The sequence below is a fragment of the Nothoprocta perdicaria genome, unplaced genomic scaffold, assembly GCF_003342845.1.
Source record: "Nothoprocta perdicaria isolate Ctin4 unplaced genomic scaffold, notPer1 scaffold_381, whole genome shotgun sequence".
Classification (NCBI taxonomy): Eukaryota; Metazoa; Chordata; class Aves; order Tinamiformes; family Tinamidae; genus Nothoprocta; species Nothoprocta perdicaria.
The window spans coordinates 361,388-383,438 of NW_020455623.1; the positions used below are offsets into that span (position 1 = coordinate 361,388).

The following is a 22,051-nucleotide window of genomic DNA, read 5'->3' on the forward strand; positions in this document are numbered from 1 at the left end:
CACAACAAGGGAGAGGCGCAGCCAACGCGCCGCTCCCGAGCAGATCTCGGCTCGSGAGTGCCAGGAGCCCGTGGCTCTTTTTCCCAGGAGAGCAAGGGGAGGCTCGGAGCGAGAGGCAGAGGAGMCCCGTTCAAGGCAGCTTTCTGCCGACTCGCACACCAACCAGGCAGGCTGCAGGGTGGTAACAAACAAAACCAAAGGCAGACCAGGTAGCTGCACAAACCACGCTGCTCTCTGGGGCTCCAGGGAGAACAGGGCACRTGCTGTTTGCTCGCACTGAGGCTTGAGGAGAGCACTTGCACCGGGGCAGTAAGTGACCAATTGTGCCCAGAAGCTGTCAGAGCAGGAGCCAACGTGGTCCCTCGGCACAACCCACCTGGAGRTGGTGCTCACACCAAGCCCAAGAGCAAAGCCAGGAGGAACAATCCCCCGGCTCCCCAGAAATTCTGTTTCTTGGGGGAATTGGCTCTTCCCAGCCCCACCGACCAGCACAGACCCGTGGGCTCCTACCTCTGTGTGCGCTCCTCACCCAGCCGGGTGCTGCAGGGCTGCTCCCAAGGGACAAACCTTCCCTTGTCCGCTCTGGAGAGAATGGTGACCGCTGCTGCAGGTGCAACGAGCCCTCCAAGTGTTTAGAACCTCCTTCCCTGTGGTACAGCAAACTCGCTTTTCAAAGTGCCTATGGTTCATTGTGTTTTTGGTTTATGTAGCAGAGGAACCAAATACTGTATTTTAGAAGTACTAAATTGGATTTGCTCCCTCTAAATTTTAAATACTGAAAAGCAGTGCTTTTTTACTCTAAGCAACAAGTGCTGGACACCAGCAGATTTCCCCCATTTTATTCTCCRCAATAAAACTACCCAGCTCACATTATTTACTTCTGCTTAACAATACGTCAGCCTTAGAGAGCAGAATTCCTACCTCCCTTTACACAAGTCTAGTCTAACTCATGGCAACTCCATCGGCTCCCTTGGTGCTGCTCCCTGCGAAAAGCGGCTCGCGGACGCRCGGCAGTCACCATGCTCCGAGGCCGAAAGCTCCGAGCGCGGCAGGCCCGGGAGCACCGGCGACCTGTGGGAAGCAAAGACAGAGCACGGCCGTGAGCCACGGGCCTCCCAGCAGCTCCAGGAACACCCGGAGCTCCTCACAGGACGAGGGACTCGTGGCACTTAAGGGTAGTTTCTGGAAGGCTTTGGATGACCGACTTGGGACACAGGGTGCTACGCAATATATGAGAGGCCTTGGGCTCCCCACCAACCACAGTGGGTCTTTGGGGGATTTTCTGGAGAGGAGTTTTGCCTGGAGGCACCTTGGAACCTTTAACACCAAGTACTGCATCAAAAGTACACATTCACAACATGTTTCACACAATTTTATTTATAAAATCGTAATTATCTAACAAATTGCATATAAAATGATTTACTTCAAGTAAATACAGAATACTGCACAACTATTAAAACTATCGTGTCGTCCATTGTAAATGTATTAAAACATTCCTAAAAAATGCATCTATTAAAAAACAAAAACCCAAGAACACAAGTAGCATGACCAAGACCACTTTCAATAGCTTAAAATGAATTCCCAGGAAGTTGTACCAACTTCCCAAGTGTACTCCAGTTACATCCATTGAGATCAGCATGTGATACAATACCACAGTCTAATGCTAAAGATGACACATTTAAGTAACACGTATGCACCTGATCTATACTTTTCTTCTAGGCTCAAGATGACCGGTCTGAAATCAGACAACTAAAGCTCAAGTCAAACTCTACTGGCATGCAGCTCTGTTATAGCAATACTTTCAATCTGTAAGTGTAGTTGGCTTTTACAATCAATTTTATAACTGATTTTTTTTTTGTTTTTAAAGAAAAAAACAAAAAGGAACACAAGAGAATACATTCATATAAAAAAAAAAAGGAATGATACACAAAAGGTAAATACCAACACCTTGCCTTACGTCCCAGGACAATTCAAGGAGAGAGACGCACTCGGAGCGGGTCTGGACCACACACATCCTCTCTGAGAGGAGAACAAGCCCTAAAATCAACCGCCCGCCCGGAGCTGGAGGCAGCCTCTCCGCAGGGGGCACATGGATGGAGCCGACCCCGGCCRGTTCCTCCTGCCGGAGCCCCGGGACAGTGGGCCGTGCACTCTGCTGCACGTTAGCTGTGCAAGGTGTGCCAGCCCCCGCAACAGAGGAGCTGGTTGGTAATGGACTTAGCTGAGCAAACAAGGCCAAGGAGGGTCGCGCGGCTTTCTTGTGTTTCATGACCAACGAGACTCCAGCACGGACAGATGAAAAAGGCTGAGAGAGAGAGAAAGCGAATGGGATGGGGAACCTGGAAGCTCCTGACCCCTGCCAGACCTAACCCGCTCCCTGTGGATCTGCAGGGCTGCCCCCTCCGTGCTCCCGGAAGGCGCCGGCACAGCGAGAGGTGACACGGCCGCGGAAGTCGCGCGAGCGCTTCTCCCGCCACGGCGGGCAGCTTTGCCCCGGCGGTATCCGAGCAGCAAGGCGCAGATGAGCCTCCGGGAGGGCAGCAATCCCTAGCACCACGCTTGGCCCCGCASAGGCCCCGCGGCGGGCCGGCCTCGCCTGCAAGCGGCCCAGGAGGCACGAGGTGGCGGGCGATGAAAACGCTCCCGCCGCGAGCCCAAGCCCCGAGGCCCGGCCCGGCCGGCGCTCTCACCGGGGGGCAGCTGCCCGGCCCGCAGACACCCGGCGGGGGACCAGCGGCCTTGTGCAAGCATCGTTTCCTTCACATGCTACTATTTACACTGCAAACACTATGTACACGTGGGAAGGGAAGGGAAGGGCGGGCAGCGCCGCTCTCCCAGGGCGGAGCGCAGGGCAGCCAGCACCGCAGCTGCCCTCCCCGCAGCGCCAGCCCGCGCAGGGGTTTGCAGCAGAGCTCTCTGCTGCTGCTCATACAGGTGCTCGCTCGCAGAAATACTAACACTCGCCCTTTAGGCTACCCTAAGAAAACAGCCTACGAACATGGAGAGAATTTGGAACCCGCGAGGCTGTTCTGCCRGGCTCGGTGGGGGATTCAGAGGCTGGTGACATTTCCCAAGCGGAGAGAGCTCGGCCAAGCCCTTCCCGTGCGGCTGAGCGCAGCCGGAGGCTGCAGTGCCCACCCTGCCCACTGCGTCGGGAGAGAGGGAGCAACCTCCAGGGCCTCCAGGACCTTCCCCACCTGGGCGCCCCAGCTGCTGGCTGGATGGGGCATTTCCAAGAGCATCACCCAGCCTGCAGACAAGACGTGGGCTTGAAAGGTGCAGCACAGTCAGCTAATGCTGAACATTCAGTACGCCTCCATCACACACAYGTATGACAAGTGCGAGAAGTAAGAGTAGCGTTTGGAAGGGAGGGGGCATGGGCACCTGCAGCAGTGAAGATCAGCTGCAGTAAAGAAACACTTGCCCTTATTCAGTGGCTTTTCTCAGCGAGTCACTCTGGGACTCGGCAGGAACGTGCGTGTGCACCTGCAAGTCGCGAGAACAAGGCTTCCTCACCTCCGAGAGCACCTGCCTTCCTACGAGCCTGGCCCTGCGGACGGCACTTCCAGCGGCCTGGGSGCGGGGAGCAGCGCGACGAGACACGAGGCCGACGCGGCGCAACTGCGGAAATTCAAGCAGAGAGACAGGAGTTACCTTCCCAAGCCCAGAGCAGCAACAGCAGCATTCAAGATCAGGGGCAACAAGGAATGTTTCTGTAACGTGCTCTTTTTTCCTGCAATTCAAAGTGCTGGGTGACCCCCTAGCAAGGCTTTCGGGTGGCCAGCTGAGTCCCGGCTCCCCCCACCAGCGGGAARGCGGGTCCCCTTTGTGGGGTGAAACCAACACTGGGAACTCCTCGGGCTGAGGAGTGACTAAGAAAAACATAACACTGCAGTGAGGTGGAACCAACTTTATTAAGGTCAGCGAGTTATAACTGCTTTCAAAGGCTTAAAAAAATCCCCTCTGAGTCATGGCTGGCCTTTAACACCAAAGGATGCCGAGACTGCCCGAGTCAGAGGCGGGAGGTGACCAGGGCAGGACGAGGTACTGCTCAACGCTAGGAGGGCGACAGGACCCCCGRGGTGCCCGCAGGACACCCACATACCTACCAGGAACCTTCCAAGGGGAGCACGCTCCTGGCAGGGGCAGCACGCGCAAGGGAAAACAACTCACGCGCTCACGAGTCAACACGCTCACTCCTTCCTTCCTTCCTTCCCTGGGCTCTGCATCCGTTGCCCACGGAGGCCGGTCCCGCTAAGGCCTTCTCCTCGCGCAGGGTGCCGCGCACCCTTCCCGCGCTGCCCAGGCGCAGGCCTGGCTCAACACGCACCGAGGAGGGTCCTACGACAAGCAAAATTCATACAAAGTGCAATAGAACTAGCCAGGCCACGGTTAGGTGCCTACGTCCATTCTTGGTAAAGAAGAAAGATYGCAAACTCTAAGCTGGATGGAGTCTGATCTAATTCTTCTTCCGCTGTTTGTGCTTTATTACAAATTCTACCATCTTTTGTCCAATTCAGAAGGGCACRTGCCTTGGTTGGTCCTGATCCAAACATCTGGTTTAAATCTTTTATTTCATTGCCTCGAGAAAGCTTTTTGTTGCATTCAGAGCAGCCAAAGGGAGACACACATTTAGCAAGGATATTTTCACCCAAGGTCATCACTTACTCTGCCAAAAGCTATTCTCCCTCTCCAACTTCCAAGGGAAGGGGATATGATCTTTCCATTATCTCATGCACTTACCAATAAATAATTTTGAATTAGACTGTTATTAAAACATATGCACAAATTTAAAGCACTGGAGTGTCACAGACTCTTACAGCTCATGCAAGTAAAAACAARTTGAAGGAGGGGAAAAGAAAAAAAGAAAAAAGAAAGACCAAAGCATCAGCTAGGAGCAGACCAAGGAAACACCTTTAGAGACGTTTTGCACAAGTAGAGCAAAATCCTCATCTTAGTGAGATCCCCAAATACATCAGGTCACACTAATTCCAGAGAAATCAAAGAYTTAGCCATACCAGATACATATGTTTTGTTTTTGTTAATATATAGTTCATTCTTTGAAGAACATCATTCACTTGGACCAACACCCACACTGTTTTCATACATTTTATACAGTTATATCCCATTTTTGCCTTCAGAGGCTGATGCCCTATGGCACGGCAATGACCAAAGGCTCTGCAAAACCCTTGCTTGTCAAATATAAAACTTCTTGCCCTTCAGTACAAGGGTGGAGAAAGGAAGAAAGGTGTTGAGAAAAGGAGGCCGTTCTCCCTGCCAGTCTGCCGAATCCAACCTCAAAGCACTACGGAGAGACGGTTGGAAGCCTGTGTAAAAAAAGTTTTCCCTTGTTTTAAAAACAATTTCATTTACTGTACAATAGGTGCATAGAAAGTTGCTTTCTGCTTAATGAGTGTAGGCCAGTAGCTATCTTGAGTTGCGGAAACAAGATTGTTCCTTCACAGAGTGGTGAACAGCGAGACCATCTCAGGAATATTTGGCAGCTATCAGGAGCTCATGACACACAGAACAAACAGCATATCCACAAACTACAATGCAACTCTGTCCCACTGAATACACCAATTTTAAGAAGTGTCCACATGTTACTCAGGATCAAGAATACAGTAGAGATTCACAGCTCAACAGCTTTCAAAACGGTGGTTTGAAACAAAGTTAGTTGCCAGTGAGCAGCAGATTTTAAGACAGCMCACTCTTCTCTCCCCCAGCCCGCCAAAGAAACACGAGTTCACTGCAGCATCAGCAACTTGAGTTGAGACTGCTTGGGAGAGAAGACTTCCCTGTCACCCATGTCCATACAGCTTGGTGTCGGAGCGACACACTGGAGGTTTCAGAGGGTTTCAGTTGTCCAGTGTCTTGTTGTGTGGTTATTTCAGCAGTTTTACCAGCTGGCTCTGACAGCCTCAATGTCACTAACCAAATTCTGGGCTAAGCATATCCCAAATATCTGGAAGAGACAACAGTTTATTCATTTGGAGCACTGGACAAAGGCCTTTTAATATAAGTAAGCTCCTTAGGTTACACAGAATTTTAGTATTAAAACAAACTAACAAACACACAGCAAAAGGAAGTTAAAAACCCATGTTAGCCAATCCCAGGGAACGGAGGTTTACCTGCAGCAGCGCTATCCCGATGAAGATACCGGCGACTATGGTGAGATTGTCCTGCAGCCACTTCTCAAACTGTGGCACGCAGCCCTTCGTGTAGATGACAATCTGCTGATCGACTTCCTGGAGGGACAAGAGGCAAGAAAGAGACTGTTACATTTGACTCTCGCGCCAGCAGAGCAACCCACTCTTGCGAGAGGCGTTCAGACCTCTCGGGCAGCACGCTGAAGGAAACACTTACTGGTTTTTGCCTTGCATCGTAGCCACACTGAGTGTTAATAACATCTTCCTAGAAGAGAGTGAGAGAAAAACAAGAGGCAAATGAGAAACATCTCCAAAATGTCCTTTTCCAACACTCCAGATCTAACACCATCACCCCAGCTTTGGTCACAATATTATTTTTTTTAATAATTCCTCCCTCTTCCATTCAGTGCCATCGATTATTTTCAGCAAACAAAAGCACATATTCAAAAAACACTCTCGGCTCCTGAGGCAAGACGCAAAGTTTTGCCTCAAGATTCACATTGCAAGGTGACTATTAATATTTTTTAGGGTTCAGCCTGTGCAGTGAAAAGTTGATCTGTTGCAAAACCTGCAAGTTCTTCCAGAGAATGAGCTGATCAATACACACAATATCTAGCTCCTTCCCAAAGACTAGAGAGGAGAGAGACAGGAATACATTTTCCTACTGCTTACTCTTTCTTACAGGGCCTGACACATACAGAGATGGAGTTTCTCCCTGCTGCTTCTGATTTAGCACTCACAAAGCACAAGAAATAATACAGGCTGCAGCAGATTTTCCTCAGTGAATAAGCACTAGTGAACAGCACAAGTCTGGTAGCATTATCAGACTTGCAGCCTCTCTTCYGGACTTTCTAAGTATGAAACACCCCCACTGGTTTCTTACAGAAAAAAGTCAGCCTAGTTACATATGTGAGAGTGAAAGGGGAACAGGAGGTCCAGGGGGCCGCAGGAAGCGTAACGGTGTCCGCAGCGCGTGCCCACCGCGTGTCCAAGCTGCCACTCCAGCGCTACGGACTCCTACTTTTGGTTGGTCGTTGACACTTCCTAGTTTCTGGGAGATCAGGGTTGGCCGTAACAGCAGCAAAATATTCAGTTACTGCCTCACATATTAGTAGTGTGCAAACAATTATTTAAAGGAGTCAGAAAAGAAGCCAGTCTTAGCCAGGTGTACTAAACACTAAATAAAATGGTTAAGTAAGCAAACCACTCAGCAGACACCAATTAGAAACAGCAGTCATATGAACAAAATCTATCCCGTTTTCTCTGCAGTTAGGGTCCCACAAGTGCATGCAGGAAACGTGTCAATACATACCATGTCACTGTGTCCCCAGTTCTTTTCAGGCCTCYCATCAGTTTCCCAAGTTGGATTCCCTCAAAAGACCTTCAAGCCTGGATTAATTTGCATCTTATGAGACAAATGCTCCTATTCCAGGATTTAGGCTAGCAGAGCCACCCACTTCATGACTATAAAAGCAGGTAAGCGTCCAATAGATTGATCTAAGCTTAATCCTTTATGCTCTATGTCTCCTTTATCTTATTAACAAGGTCTTCTGCTTTTAACCTTGGGATGTGTTAACTAGTCCAGTGCACTAACTCAGACGGGGGAACTGCATCCACCACCAGCATCCAGCCACATTTCACAACACTGGCCATGCTGACTGCTGCTCTCAAGTCACAGATGGCTGCGCAGCTGCACATGTTCTGCTTTCACAGGGGAAAAAAATCACCACATATCACTGCAATCAAAGCAGTTGCAGCTTGGTTACAATTATCTCTCTGACTTTTATTATCTCTGTTATCCAGAGTGTTGCTTTACAATAAAAAGGAGTGAGGTTTATCTTTAAGTTTCTGGTTCTTGCATCTTCCCCCAAGAACACATAACCACACACCTACCGAGATTCAGAGACAAGTTTAGCATGGATTGCTTATTTATAGGATTACCTTATAGTGCTGTCGCTTGTTTGGTTTTATAACAAGTATATTTTTAAAACTGGGTTATGATGACCTCTCTGCGTGGGTGAGTGGGCTGATGGACAGAGGGTGGGGGAATCCTATGCATAATGTAATGCCCGAGTCTAACCTACTTTCAAGCTTATCTTGTTAAAAAAGAGATGTTTCTGAGGAAACATCTTTTTTTTTGAGTCTTGAGGAAGACTCAAAGTGCTGTGGAGACTTGCTCACTGCAGAGGAAMCAGCAGGCTGCTCACAGAAGGTGCAGTGCCTCGTCAGGGGACAGGAGGGACAAGAAGAATGACTGATGCTGGGAGCGCCAGGGGCAGAGATCATCCTTCATTCCCACATCCAGCACAAACTGGGTCACCCTGGCTGCAGTCCGCGGACACTCTATTAAATAACACCTAGTACCTGCTTTGGGCTGCTTGATCTTGGAGCCACTGTCCTTTGTGGAAGAGGATGAAACAACCTGACAATGTCCCACCGAAAGTTCATATCTTTCAAGTCATTAAAAGTTTCTGCCTTTTATATTTGCTAAAACTAAAATGTATGTTCAACCAAGCCAATGCCTTTAAGTTAGCTTATAGTTTTGCCTAACTGCAGAAAAACCTGCATTTCAGTTGAAATGCAAGTCAAAACACTATAGTGGAGGACAAGACAGACTCATGACTTCAAGACGACACTCTAGTGCAGTGATTTCAAATGAGAACAGCAGAGCCATCCTGTCGCCTTGACTGTCACTTACGGCAGGGTCCTTAGTGCAGCAAGAGAAGGGCACCCCGCAGCGCTCRCGGCTGGCGTTGGAATCGGTGCAGTTGAAGTAAATATTGAGGTTCCAGTCATCAGCTCCAAAAGCCCCGCAGCACTGCCACTGCAACAAAGAAGGCAGAACAGAGTCACTTCCAGCATAAACCACGCTCAGCGCTAATAACGTGCATCGCTGCTGCCACCCAGCTTTCCAAAAGGAACTGCAGATTCCCTCTGGTTTCGTTGGAGCTACTGTGCTTTAAAGGGAAAAGCAGGAGAAAAGGAGCACTCCAAGCCCCTAAGTGGTTCTTCAGTTACTATCTAATTAGATCACCCTGCAATGTTGCTCTGTGGAGAGAAGCCCATGGGCTGAGCTGATAAGCTTTAACAGCCCCACACAGCTGCAAGTTCGGCCTCTAGCAGGAGTACAGCCARGAGCTGGATATTGGGACAAGCCTAAAGGTTCCTGGGTTCTCAGCAAGGCTGAAGAGCTCACAGTTCTTCAGCAGGCATAGGCAGCACAGTTCCCAGTTTGGGGGATCTTCACCTGTCCATGCACTGTAGGTRTTTCCTGAGTTAACACATTATGTGGATAGCATCATCTTTAGAGCAGGCAGGCAGGATTCTTCAAAAATTGAATGAGAAGGTCAATACCCCAAGTAATTAAGTCTCTAGTAAAACATGTTGAAAACAAGAAGAATGGATTGGATGTCAAGGAGCACTGATAATTTGCATCACTTGAGGCTCCAGGCCAATTAATCCCTCTATGCCAAAAAGCAAGCAAATAARCTACCATAACACCACCACACACACCATCCTATTTAAAAAGTGTTGGACTTGCAATTCCCTCTGCAGATGTTGCACTGTTTTTTCCCCCCTGCAATACCTGAAACGTGCTGTCTTCAAGCATTATCCCCACCCAGCTAAAGAAGCAGTTTGCCCTCCAGACACGCACTGTCCCGGATTTACCTGCCAAGGCTACTAATCCAGTTAGGAGAGCAAGTTTGATTATGTGGTGCCAGTCTACTATGAAATTGGATTGTGGCCTTCTGGTCACATACACACAGACCACTACACTCATACTGGGGAGAYCTCGGGCACTCTCCCAGCTGGAACACATCCAAAGCCAACGCAGAGGACTGCATCCTGTTACTCACATTCCCTGTCACTGCCATCAGTCCCTCCCATCCCCGGCATACAAAAGCATCAAGTAAAATTAATATATTTTCAGAATGTACACAAATTAATAAACATATTTTCAACCACTTAGCTAGCTATGCAGTGCCAAAAATCAAAGAGGATTTCATGGACATAGYTCAAGAGAGTACTGAAACCAGAAAGTAATGGCAAAATAAGTTGTGTCTAAAAGTCTTTATGCACTGCTAAGGTAAAGCTTTTCAGGGGCATGCATGTCTCTGGCTTCACTTTTCCTTCCCTAAAGCACAGGCACAGTCTCTTTTAGAGATTTCTTATGAGGATTCATGGCCCAGTTCCACTCAACTTGAGCACATTAAGTCTTTTTAAAAAACCCACTAGTGGCATGTCTCTGTCATGTTGCAGCAGGGTCTAGCATCTCACCTCTAACATTGCTAAGGAGATGTGATGTGAGCATCCATCTCAAACTCGATTAGCTTTCCACCAAGCTTGCAAAAGGGTATCCTAGATGTGATAGCTCCTACAATAAAATATTCTGAAAGTGCCCCTTAAAAGTCCTAAGATATCCTTAGACAGGCACATGGAATATGCTCCAACAAGCTGAGCACAAGACTGATGATAACAAAAGGTAGATTTGCACCACCTCTAAACATATTCAAGAATAATTGCCTACCATAATTATTTCTCCCAATTATACATCAGTAAATTAACTACCTGTTACAGGTGCTGTTTATAGAAGTTATGTGAAAAGATCAAAGGTTACCTATATATTCTACAGTATCAGATTCTAGAATGACTTTGTTGTACCTTGAAGAAACCAGACAGATGGGAAGTAGAAATAGAGTATGCATTTCTTTAAGGCAAGCATAAAACACACACAGTCCAACTTACATACTCCTGTGTAAAGTCTATGAGGTTTTGCAAATCAATGTCATCTCGGTAAGCTCTGATGTTGTTGTTTATGAAGAAATACAGTTGGTCCTTGATCCAGTCTTTGAAAACAAATGCTAGCACACCAGCCGTGAGCTCCAGGAAGAAAATAATTCCAAGGAACACTGAAAACTATGAAGAAAAGGAACAGGTTAGAATTATTTTACATTTTCAATTAAAAAAATTTGATTTTTTTTTCAAAAAATTGAAAAAATCAATTTAAAAAATAGCATTTAACTAGACCTGTAGTCTTGTATTCTTGATTTTGTCATGCCTAACAAATAATAAAAGGCCAACAAATGCAAATTCAGCACCTACACTAGGACACTTCCCTGGACTTCTCAAGAGATTTCACTATAAACATCCCTGGAAATACCTACTTGCCACATGGAGGGCTCTCTAAAAGTCCTCCAGTTTCTGTATAGAGATATTTTTCAAGGCATGGAACAGTTTCCAGTGCCAAGAAAGCACTTTGAGTGACTTTCTCGTTAGCCATCCTTATTGGAGAAGCTTTGCATAAACATGAAAAGCAAGAACTGGTAACAGCAGAAATTAATGACCAAGCCAGAGTGGAATGTCTGTGGAATGACTCACATCCACATTAAAACCAAATGAGGCTGCTATGATTAATGCAAATGCAACGGATGCCAAAGGCATTACTAATGACCTGCCACTTTCAGCATCTCTAGCGAGGCTACACAGTGGTTTAAAGCACAGAGGGGCCCCCCTGCTACACTGGAGCTCCATCCCTTTCCCAACTGCGCCTTTGAGCTTCCCTTAATGCGCTCRCTGTGTTTGTTCAGATGCATTTTTAATTTTTCCTGCAGCTGCTGTATAGGAAGCTATTTCTGGTACGGCAGATGGGTTCATTTTAGGCAAGCTGAGAGAGGCGAGCAAGAAAAAAACTGCTACAATAGCTTTYCTTCTTTCTCCTTTATTTTCTTTTCAAGCGAGGCAAGAGCAGGCTAGAACCATTGCACAGTGCTTTATAAATGCCTTATGAACAGTAACTGTCAACTGCCTCTTCACCCTCCACAAGACTTGCCTGTGAGAGCCAGATTTGTCATCTGGAGGCAGTTGCTTTGCTGGAAGCCTTTCTGTGTGTCTATTAACAGCTCTGGGCTATGAGGACACAGACTAACACCATCCAGGCTGTGCCCGTCTCTGCGAGCAGGAGTGTAGGTGCAGAGGGAGGGACSTTGAGTTTATAATTAAATTTAAAATTTGGGTTAAACTCAAGATGATCCAGTTGCCCTCTGAAGCGGTCCTCCAAGATGAGGCTTTAGCTAGAGGTGTTCTGGATCTATCAGGGGTATGTCTGTCTGCCAGCAGGGCCTTCTCCAGCTAGCAGCTGAGCCCGGAGCTCGCGGTCACAGCTCCCGTAGATCCTCGGTGCCGCGGAGCAGCCAGGGAGCCGGAGGCAGGGCCGAGCGAGGCAGCCCCTCAGCAAGGCGCGCTCGCCCGYCCCGTACCAGGAGGGCCCCTCGCGCGCCCCGTGGCTCCCCGTCAATGGCATAGTTGTGTCCCTCCCCATCTCACAGGCGGCTCATTATGGACTCCAAGCTCAAYGCACAGATTCTTAACACAAGTTTCTCAGTGTCAGAAAGGCAGAATATTAAGCTATCTCTGCAGAGCAGCAGTTCCGCATTATGATTCCTATGATTTTTCAGCTTTAAGAACAGAACTAGTGCAGCTCCTTCAGCACCTCGGCTGCTTCAAGTGTTAATAAACAAAAATGATAGATAGCACAGTACTGTGCCACCAAACAACTCTGCTCTTCCCCCACAACAGAGATTTTCAAGTCTTTATAGAGGTAAGCAGAAACATAGAATATGATTTATGCTACATAAGGGACAGATCCCACAATTGCAAAGGCTACTTACAAACTTGAGCAGAAAGGTATTTTCTCGCAAGGCTCCAATGCATCCYGCAAATCCCAGAATGAACATAACTCCTCCCACCACTAGGAAGAGCCAAACGGGATCAAAGCCTCCCAGGTCCGTGATGGAGGAGATATTGGACAGCACTCCCTGAAAAAGAAACAATGCCAAGGCATAACAGATGTGCCCAGTTTTCTGTCCGGGAATTGCCGCTTGCATTTTTCTTTTTAAAAAGGAAGACRTCTACAGCAATGAGCATTCATCAGGACCGCAAGAAAACACCATTAATATGACGTTGGCATCTATAAAGAGGTAAAAAGGGCCATTATGTACAATATTTGCTGAGTCAACACATGGAATGAACAGCGAAACTTGCTTATGATGGAGTTTTTTCCAAGAAAGTCACTGGGTGCTTTGCTGCATCTGTACTTAAACTATCCGCCAGAAAGTCAGGGTAGACAYTTGAACAAAAATTAACTCTATCTTATTACTCACAAGGGAATACATTTTATGCATCATACGCACTSTTTATACAGGCACACAGTTACAAATGTTAGGTCAGAAAAGTCGATAATTAGAACATCATCTTTAATTTCAGAACAATTTGAAACCAGTATCAAAGCAAGAATCCTCCTAACAGGCCCTCCTAACAGGCAGATTAAGGGCTCTCTGGGGAGCTGACTCGCCATAGCCTACAGCCCATCTCCCTGCGCTGCCGTGGGACACGACAGCCAGCCCTGAATGCCTGCAGAGTTTTTAGCCCTGCAAAGCAGCCCTTTGRCTGCGGTACTGGTAAACGCTGAGCAGCCAGTTCATTTCGGAGCACATTTTAACCAGAGTTTCGCTGATGTTGAGCAGATGGATCACGGCAAGGAGCAAATACAAAGTCTTCCTTATTCCAGTGAGCTTGCACAGGACAGCTAGTCTCAATGCTAAAGTACAAACACTAACCATGAGCCTGAATGACAGTCAAGCCAGATTTCTCTTCCTCCTACTACAGGAGGCTGTGTCCTGACAGACAGGGATGGGAAAGAAAAAATAAATAAAAAAATCACATTCATCCCTTTCCTCCTACAGTACTAGTCTGATTGTCATTCATTAAGCGAACCAAACCAGAGGAAAAGAAAGGCATGATATAACAAAATGCTGCTGAGAGGCAGCCTTACTATCAGAGCAGACTGGTTGGCGTGCGCTCATTTCTAAGAAACTAGTGGTAGGGTGGTACAAGCCAAGTTGGAATGATGATTTAATCAGCCATTAACACGTAAATCAACTTGTAAGCAATGTTTCCACTCCTTTTGCTTCACTACATATGCTAGAGAAGGCAAAACCATAATTTTCTGGCTAAGAATAAAAAGCACCAAAATAAACAAATGAAATCAAACCCACAAATCACCAAAAGAGTCACAGCCTTGGATATATGCGAGGCAAGAAACACGAGCTCTGCCCTAAGAGAAAAAAGGCTGCTATAATGACATCTAACCCAGTTTTGAAGTCTTTCAGGTTTTCCTTCAATGCTTACAGATGGTGTAAGATGAAGGAGATTTTGCCTTAAAGCAAACACTCCTATGTCTATTTTAGCGTTTGCTATATCTTAATGCACTTTGGTATATCAAAACGTATCAAAACAGTCACTAGAGAAACATATTGCCTCTGTATTATGTTTTCTTTCCTAAAACATAAAAACTAAAGAAAATCCTAAAGAACAAAGAGTCATTTAAGTCTCTCTTTCTAGCTACTTAGTGTTGCCCCGTTTATAGGGTCACATACAATGCACACTGCACAGCTCCAGCTCATGCGCCTCTGCGTGCTCCCTGCATCCCAGCTTATCAGCATTCCAGACACGGACATCTCGGGACATACGATGGGCAGCGAGGCCTTGGCAATAAACCAAGAGCCAGCAGCAGGGCTGAAGACAATAAAACAAGAGCCAGCAGAAAGGACGAGGAAGGCGTCACAGTTACAACTAGGGGCGCACAGGGCTGCTCTGCTGCAAGATCACTGCTTCCTGCCCGGCCATCCTCCTGGCTTGTCTTCTTTCTGGACACCTACAAATAAGCTGCCTGCACAGAAACAGCCATGTCACTCTAAAGCAAATCATATTTTGCTTCACACAGCTGGGCAATAACTGAGAAATATTCTTTCATATTATACTGCTATAAAGAACTAAATATACAGCCCTATAAGCACCTATGTTTCCAACCAGTTCGCGTTTCAGGGGCCTTTTTTGTCCCCCATGGTTAGAACTGCTCATTTCTGGGACAAGTTTGACAGAGTTGTACAGCACTCTGGTAATGGCCAGTTCCACCTTCATCCCAACTTTCTCCCAGGGATGCCAGAGCACAGGATCAGGAATCTCCCTTGCTCGCCTCTCTAGTGGCATGCTCCAAATCCTCGCACCGAGTAGCTGCTCACATACCATACAGGGAGTCTTTGCCCACTGGTTCGTCACAGGAGCACAAAACCTAAGCAGAAATCTGTAAACCCTTTAAAGTCATGCTCGCTACAAACGCAGCGTTGTGTTTCTGGGGCMCACGTGCATCCCTTGCCTGGTAGTTTAGGTCTGAGTATACTCTTTATTTGGCAGTAAACACTTTGTTTCTACAGGGCTACACACTCTAATACTTCCCTTCCCATCGTGGCATCAGTCCAGGGCTGTGCTGGAGTCCCACGAGGAGAGCTAATAGGACGTGTTCCCTGGCCAGCCTCCAGCTCATCTGTTTGCTCTTTTCCCCARCCCTCCATTGCCTGCAGTATGTTACAGCACCCAAGCTATTATTTAAACTTTTATCCACACCAAGTCACGGTTTGTCTAGGGCAATGAAGGAACTAAAGCACCACCCATAACCGAACTAAACATCAACAACGGTGAAGTAACAGAAAAGTCCCTTTGCTTTTGACACGTGTTTGGCTCTATCCAAGAGGTTCTGATGGGTAGAGAGAGGCAGGCACCTCACAGGCACAACTGCAGGCTAGTGAATCTACAACACAGCAGCACCTCTGAGCAGCTTCCCACGTCATGAAAACTCAAGGTATTCGGCTTCAGAGACACCTTGGGGGAAGCAGCGTGGTGGGGAACAAAGCCTTTCCACAGTCTCATCCACAGGACCTGGAATCACGAGCTCACAGAAACATGTGGGAGAGATGAGAAAATAAAGGAATTTCCAACTGCATTATTTTAAATTGCCTCTCTACTTTCATAGGCACAAAATCCCCGCAGCTTCCCCATGCTGCGCATCTGAATGAGCAGGGGCAGAACAATAGTCATTGAAATAGCCAAATTAATCCTGTTCCAGAATTCTGTCTCTGAAAAACAGAAATGATGGGGGAATATTTAAACAACTGGCTTCCTTAATTTTGTGTTGTTTTTGCATTTCCCACAGCCAACAGCAAGAGTGGCAGTGCTTCATTTTCCAACTGTTTTGTAAAGGAGGAGAACTAGCTTAGCTTCTCCATCAAGGCAAAGCACAGTTCAACAGGGGAACAAATGCAAGCAAGTCATAACTACATTTTTACATTCTAGATGTTGAATCACTGGTAACATGATTTAAAAGCTTGTTTAGACACTGCATCAACAAATTCTGCATAGATTTGCAATTTTTTTCCCCCCTAACTGGCTCTCTCACCTTCTACTTAAAACACCCTAAAACCACAAGATCTTTCCTTCTAAAAGCCCTCTTTCACGGTCTTGGAAGAGAAAGCCCCTTGCAGTGCTCCAAGGGCACGGCTGGTGTGCCCGAGCACGGAGCGGGGCCACGCACCGTGCGGGATGCCCGTGCACCTGGGGGTGCTGCTCCTCGGTGCGTGCCAACAGCCTGGGTTTCGTGCGGGCCCCCATCACGCACCCTGGGACAAGGGAGCTCTTTTTGCCCGCACTGCTCCCAAGGCACTATGGAAGGTTGTAGGACTGTACAGGGAATTTGTTTCTTTAAAAGTGTTTAAAAGAACCAGCCTCTCTGCACTCCTCCTGAGCTCTACAGTTGAGCTGTATCCACGCTGTCTTGTGGCCGATACATCCACAGACTAAGACAGTCAGTCAAAGATGTGTTTTTTTCCTGCTTCTGTTAAGAACAACGTGACTTTTCCCACTTTCAGGATCTGATTAAAAATGGTTTAAGATGACATGATAATAAATGCCCTGGTTTCAAGTAAAAACAAGAGTTTTACCTTCTGGCTAAAAGCAGTTATGAACTGAATACATTTCTCATAGGAAATGAGCCCCCTTTCACACCAGGGAATATATTAAAGCCTAACACCCGCCATCATTCCACCAAAACATCCTTTGGCTGTAGCGCTGGTAYATTTTCAATTTCGAACACTAGACTATAGTCATCTTCCTTTTATCAGTTCATTCGCTCTAAAGACCTATTTGTGCTAGCTATTGAAACAATGTCAGATTTTTGAAATCCTTTCTTGGAAGCTACACTTAAATACAGCAAGCCACTATTTGGGGCTTAGGCAAAAGCTCTGCGAGTACATTTGGAAAATCAGATGTGTTTTTACATCATCGCTAATATTTAAAAAGATCACAGTGCATCCTTTCAGACTTATTCTAGTAACATGAGTTTCATATAGTTTATGTTTCATAATAAAAAACATATCTTGTATATGTGTATATATATGTATATACATATATATATATACACACACACACTCAATATCCTATTGCTAGCACTGAGAATAGCTATTTCTAGTTCTCCATATCCAACATACACAGAACCATTAGGATGTTCTAAGCTAAAAACTCATTTCTGGAATAGAAAAAATGTCCTGAATTTAAGTGGCAACACTCCGGTGCTTTATTTTGTTCTGCTGCAAGAGCCAGGTATTCCGCCTGAAGGGAATGTAGCATCATTTTGCAACTTGCACAGTGTTTTCCATTAAAAAGCAACCTGGCTTTTGTTTTAGCTATTGCCTTTTAGTGAGCCAAGCTTTTCATGCAGGAGCCCAACTGACTCCAGCTTGATATTTTATCTCCTTCTCAACTCCTGCAGCAAGTAAACTAGAAGCATGGCTCTGGTTCACAAAGGCTCCTCCGCTCCCGGCTCCTTCTCCTGCYGTTTCCAACTTGATTTCCCAGTCTCCTAACAGCAAACTGCTCTCATGGACAATTTTATTTGCATAAGAAAACAACAGTTACTTTGTCAGGCTCAGATCTGCCTTGGATATTTTCCCCTTGGAGAGAGAGAGGGTATTTTTCGAGCAGCAGCAATTAGCAAGCTGTGTTGAGCCACCCCTCCCGATTCCCAATTCCCGGCCACGCGCAGTGGAGCGGCGCTGCCAGCCCGGCCTCCAGGCAAGGCCGCTAGCGCCACAGCTCCGATTCGGCCGCRCACGGACGGAACCAGCTGCTTTAGGCGCTAGTGTCGCCCCTGGTTTCTTGCCAGGGCCTTCTCGGGCACGGTGCCTGGGTTCTCCTCGAGGCTGGGCAAGGCAAGACTTTATTCCGCAGGGAAGCACCACTGTTAAGCTAGAAACTGTGTGTGGAGAGGGAAAGCTTAGTGCTAAACTCGCTTACCTTTTCATTCCATGCCCACAATCCAATCCCAAGAAATGCTATGCCAAGGAACTGGAAAAAAAAAAACAGAGAGAAAAGAAATGAGTATGAACCGTGAATTTATGGATGCAAATCCCCTTCCTGCATATGCATTGCCTCAGCTTCTCCATTGGATAATCAATTTTATCAGGAGTTTGGGGGCATGCCTGCTGAGACTTGGACAAAACATCCTTCATTTCACACGCTGTTCATTTCACACCCCAAGCAATAGAGTTGGGGGCAACCTGCTCTGCCCAAACCGCAGGGACCTTCCACACACCAAGCTGGTAATTCTGCCATCAATCCAGCAGCTTTGCTCTACGGGTGGCAGATAACTGCAACAGTTTATTTCACCATTGTACTGCCCGCCACCCACCCAGAACAGCAGTCCTTGCACCCCTCCCTTCTGCGTGCCTGCCTGGGCAAGGCAAAAACAAMAATTAGAAGAAATCACTGAACACATGTTCTCTATTGGTTTTGGCAATGCTGTCCACATGAACAGACAGCTGCTAGCAGCACAACCCAGGTGTTCTGCAGGAGATCTTGGTTTAAAAGAATCAATCAGAAATCAAACGCACAAAGAACATTTTATAACTTTGTTTCTGAATGTCATGAGAGAAGTTACAGTTTCTACTGCTTGTTTTCTCTGCGACTTGGAAATAAGCAACCTCAAAGACCACGTCTCCCCACCACCACGGCACAGGCAGCAGTCTCTGCAATTTTGTTACAGTCCTTGTTTTACCACTGCATTCAAAAGCCTTAAGCACATYGCGCCCCTACACCCCATTCACACACAGAGCCCCAAAGAGCAGCCTGAGCATCTGCTCTCCCAACACTGCACTAACAGTTACAGCTAATGTTTAAAAAGYCACACACATTTTTCATCACCTCTATCCTACTTCAGTAATTTTGAGTTTTAACATAGTGAAAGGCTCCTCCTTTAAAAAAAAGCAACCTAAGCTAGGCACTTCAGGGCTTTGTGAGCCTGACCACATCACTAAGGTCCAGCTCTCCAGCTTTCATTCCTGCTCTTAATTCCTAAGTGCCAGCTGAAAAGCAAGCTCGCTGCAGTCTAGTTTGAGGACATGCACTGCAATGTTGCTTGAACATCAGCCTCTGGTTTTCCTTGCGGTTTCTCCACAGCGCAGTGCCCGGATTCATTTTGGCGCAGCACATTTCTTTTAAGAGCTGTGTAAACAGTTAAGTATCCTAATGATTTTTTTTTTTTGCAAAAGAGGCCAAAAGTGTTTTTGTATGATGAGGTGGGAGGAGGAAGGAATGACAACTTGAAAAGCTTTCCCAGAAATGATTTCAACAGCTTCAAAGCGGGATTCCTACTTCCTTCTACAAACGTAGAGCAGCAATTTTAGCTCATACCACAAGTAGTTCTGCAAATTGTGGCATAATAATAAAAAGTAATCAAATTCTTCATTGGATTAAAAAAATATATATTACCAAATACTTTGGATGCAAATTTCATAGATGAATGATCTGTAGTGAGGAAAAAACCCTACACCACAAAGATTTATCCCGGCTTTCTCAATACCCCCTCAGGCACTGATTCACAGAACCAAGCCAGGAACTCAAGCTCACACGACGGCCACCTCTAACAAATGCAGGCTGAACTGCTTCAGCACGAGGTGCAGGACCTGCATGGGCAAGTCAGGCTGTTGGCCAGAAAGCCCTGGAGGAGCAAAGAAATTGTCCTCCAGGAGGAAGCTCCAACAGAGCAGCCCAAAACACCCCTTGGCTCCCATGCTGGCTGCTTCTGCRACACAAAATCAATCATTGGTGCCTACCAATGCCTAGAACAGCAGTGTTTGAGAAGGRCCAAACACCCAGCACATGTTTGGCTCGATCAAATACGAGATAAAGCCTAGATGAAAGAACAGAACTGCTGGTAAGAAAAGCTGCTATTTCAGCAGCCCTAATGGTCTATATATTATGAGATGGATTTGAAAATACTACCTCCTGTGATACACCAAGTAAGTCAAAAAAGGGTATCTTATCAAGAGTGCTCTTTTTAATGATTTTACAGCTTACCAGAAAAGCATCTGCAATTCTCCTGACTGGAATGACTATCTGAGACTTCATCTTAAGTCACACARGTTTCCAATTGCTGTCAGGTAAACACAGTCAAACCTTTTCAGCAACAGTTTTCCCCCTTTCTCACACAGCCAAAGGCAACAGGAAGAGCAGAACAGGAGTGGGGAGAAAAAGAGCCATATAATTACAAAAATCCATAAATTGCRTATGAAGTGATACATATTTTAAACTTAGAGAGAGATAAGACATTTTGTAACTAGCTTAATATAGTTACCAACAGAATAAGCATGGAAAACTAGAATGAGTATTTGAGCATGTGTACGTATATGTAACTTACAGCCATACACACAAGCTGCAAATCTGTCCCAGATTGTGAGCTAGGGAGCCCACTGAGCTACCCTGCTACAACCAGGCTTAGTCCAGGCTTGCCCCAGCACAGCCTGCTCTGAGGATGAAGCACATAGGAATGCTGTGAGTAAATAATCCCCACTGACAGAGGGGAGCTGCTCCCTGAGAAGCGCATGCTTCCTACCGGGATTAACTCTGGAATTTGCTGGCAATTATGAAAGAAACTTTTGAGGAGCCTAAAACAGTAGAGAGCACTTTGCAGCCATCTCCCTGCCCTGCTCGCTTGCAATCCCACGGCTGTTTCCATCAAAGCCTGTTCTGCTTCCTTACAGCCAGGACCCTTTGCAGCCTAAGCATGAGGGGAGAGAAGATRCATACACATCTTCTCAATTAAATCCCCCTAATTTCATTTAAATCCATTCAATTATTCCAAGGAGTATTAGAAAGGTGGAAGTTTGCCTCATTATCTACAAAGCACTTCAGGGGAACAGAGACTCCATTCTTCACAGGCATCTAATAAGACAGTTCAGCCTGACTATATAGTTGGATATAGTTGGTCACTGATTTTTTTTTTTTTTTTTTTTTATTAACTATAGGGTGTAGAAAAATATTTCAACCTTTTTCTAGAGCACTGCAGCAGCACAAAGTACATGCAAAATAGTATTTGCTCAACCATAGGTTTTTCCGCCCTTAAACAAATAAGTATTCAATTTTTTCTTCTGTAGAAACCATATGTATTATTTAAGAATAGAATGTGCAATAATACTTCCTTGTAAGGTTTACATGCAGTTTGCAGCCAGAAATTGATGGAGAAGTGCTTCAAGCTGCACATAGCCTATTCCCAGTCTTGCTTCCAACATGGAAAAGGGTTCTTTGCTGCCAGGGATCTGTCATTATACAGCACAGTGTTTCATGCGAAAGGTGGCGGGGCAAACAGCAATGCAAATATTAGCTACAGTTTGAGACAGATCAGTTTAACCATAGAGTGATCAGATGTCACTTCACATACTGTATTTTTCAATCCAGCTCAAATTAAGTAACTCGACCCCAGTTTTCAGGCAAGAGAACAGCTGCAGCCAAGCAGCAAAAGGTTGCTTCATCCCTTAACCTACCAGGTGCATAAGGCAGCGTATGCCCATGGGTGACCGCAGGGTTAAATAAGGGGTTATGTGAGAAGGAATGATAGTACAAGCTGCTTAACTTGCACCTTCACTGCACCACTATGAATGCACCGTACCAGAAACATGCCAAAAACTGGAAAAATTGAGAAGACGAGTTACGGGGGAGCCATGTGCATGCACAGCATG

The 22,051-nt window shown here is 46.3% G+C and overlaps 1 protein-coding gene across 1 annotated transcript; it reads right to left on the bottom strand.

The window, feature by feature from the left end:
* Positions 1-4,217: 4,217 nt before the first annotated feature.
* TSPAN5 (tetraspanin 5) lies at positions 4,218-19,119 on the bottom strand. The gene is made up of 8 exons (XM_026044774.1): positions 19,093-19,119; positions 18,333-18,383; positions 12,818-12,964; positions 10,896-11,066; positions 8,848-8,973; positions 6,367-6,414; positions 6,132-6,248; positions 4,218-5,965 (listed from the first exon to the last, which is right to left on the bottom strand). Exons 1-8 carry the CDS (start codon positions 19,117-19,119, stop codon positions 5,900-5,902), a joined length of 753 nt encoding a protein of 250 aa, XP_025900559.1. The 3' UTR covers positions 4,218-5,899.
* Between the last annotated feature and the right edge of the window lie 2,932 nt (positions 19,120-22,051).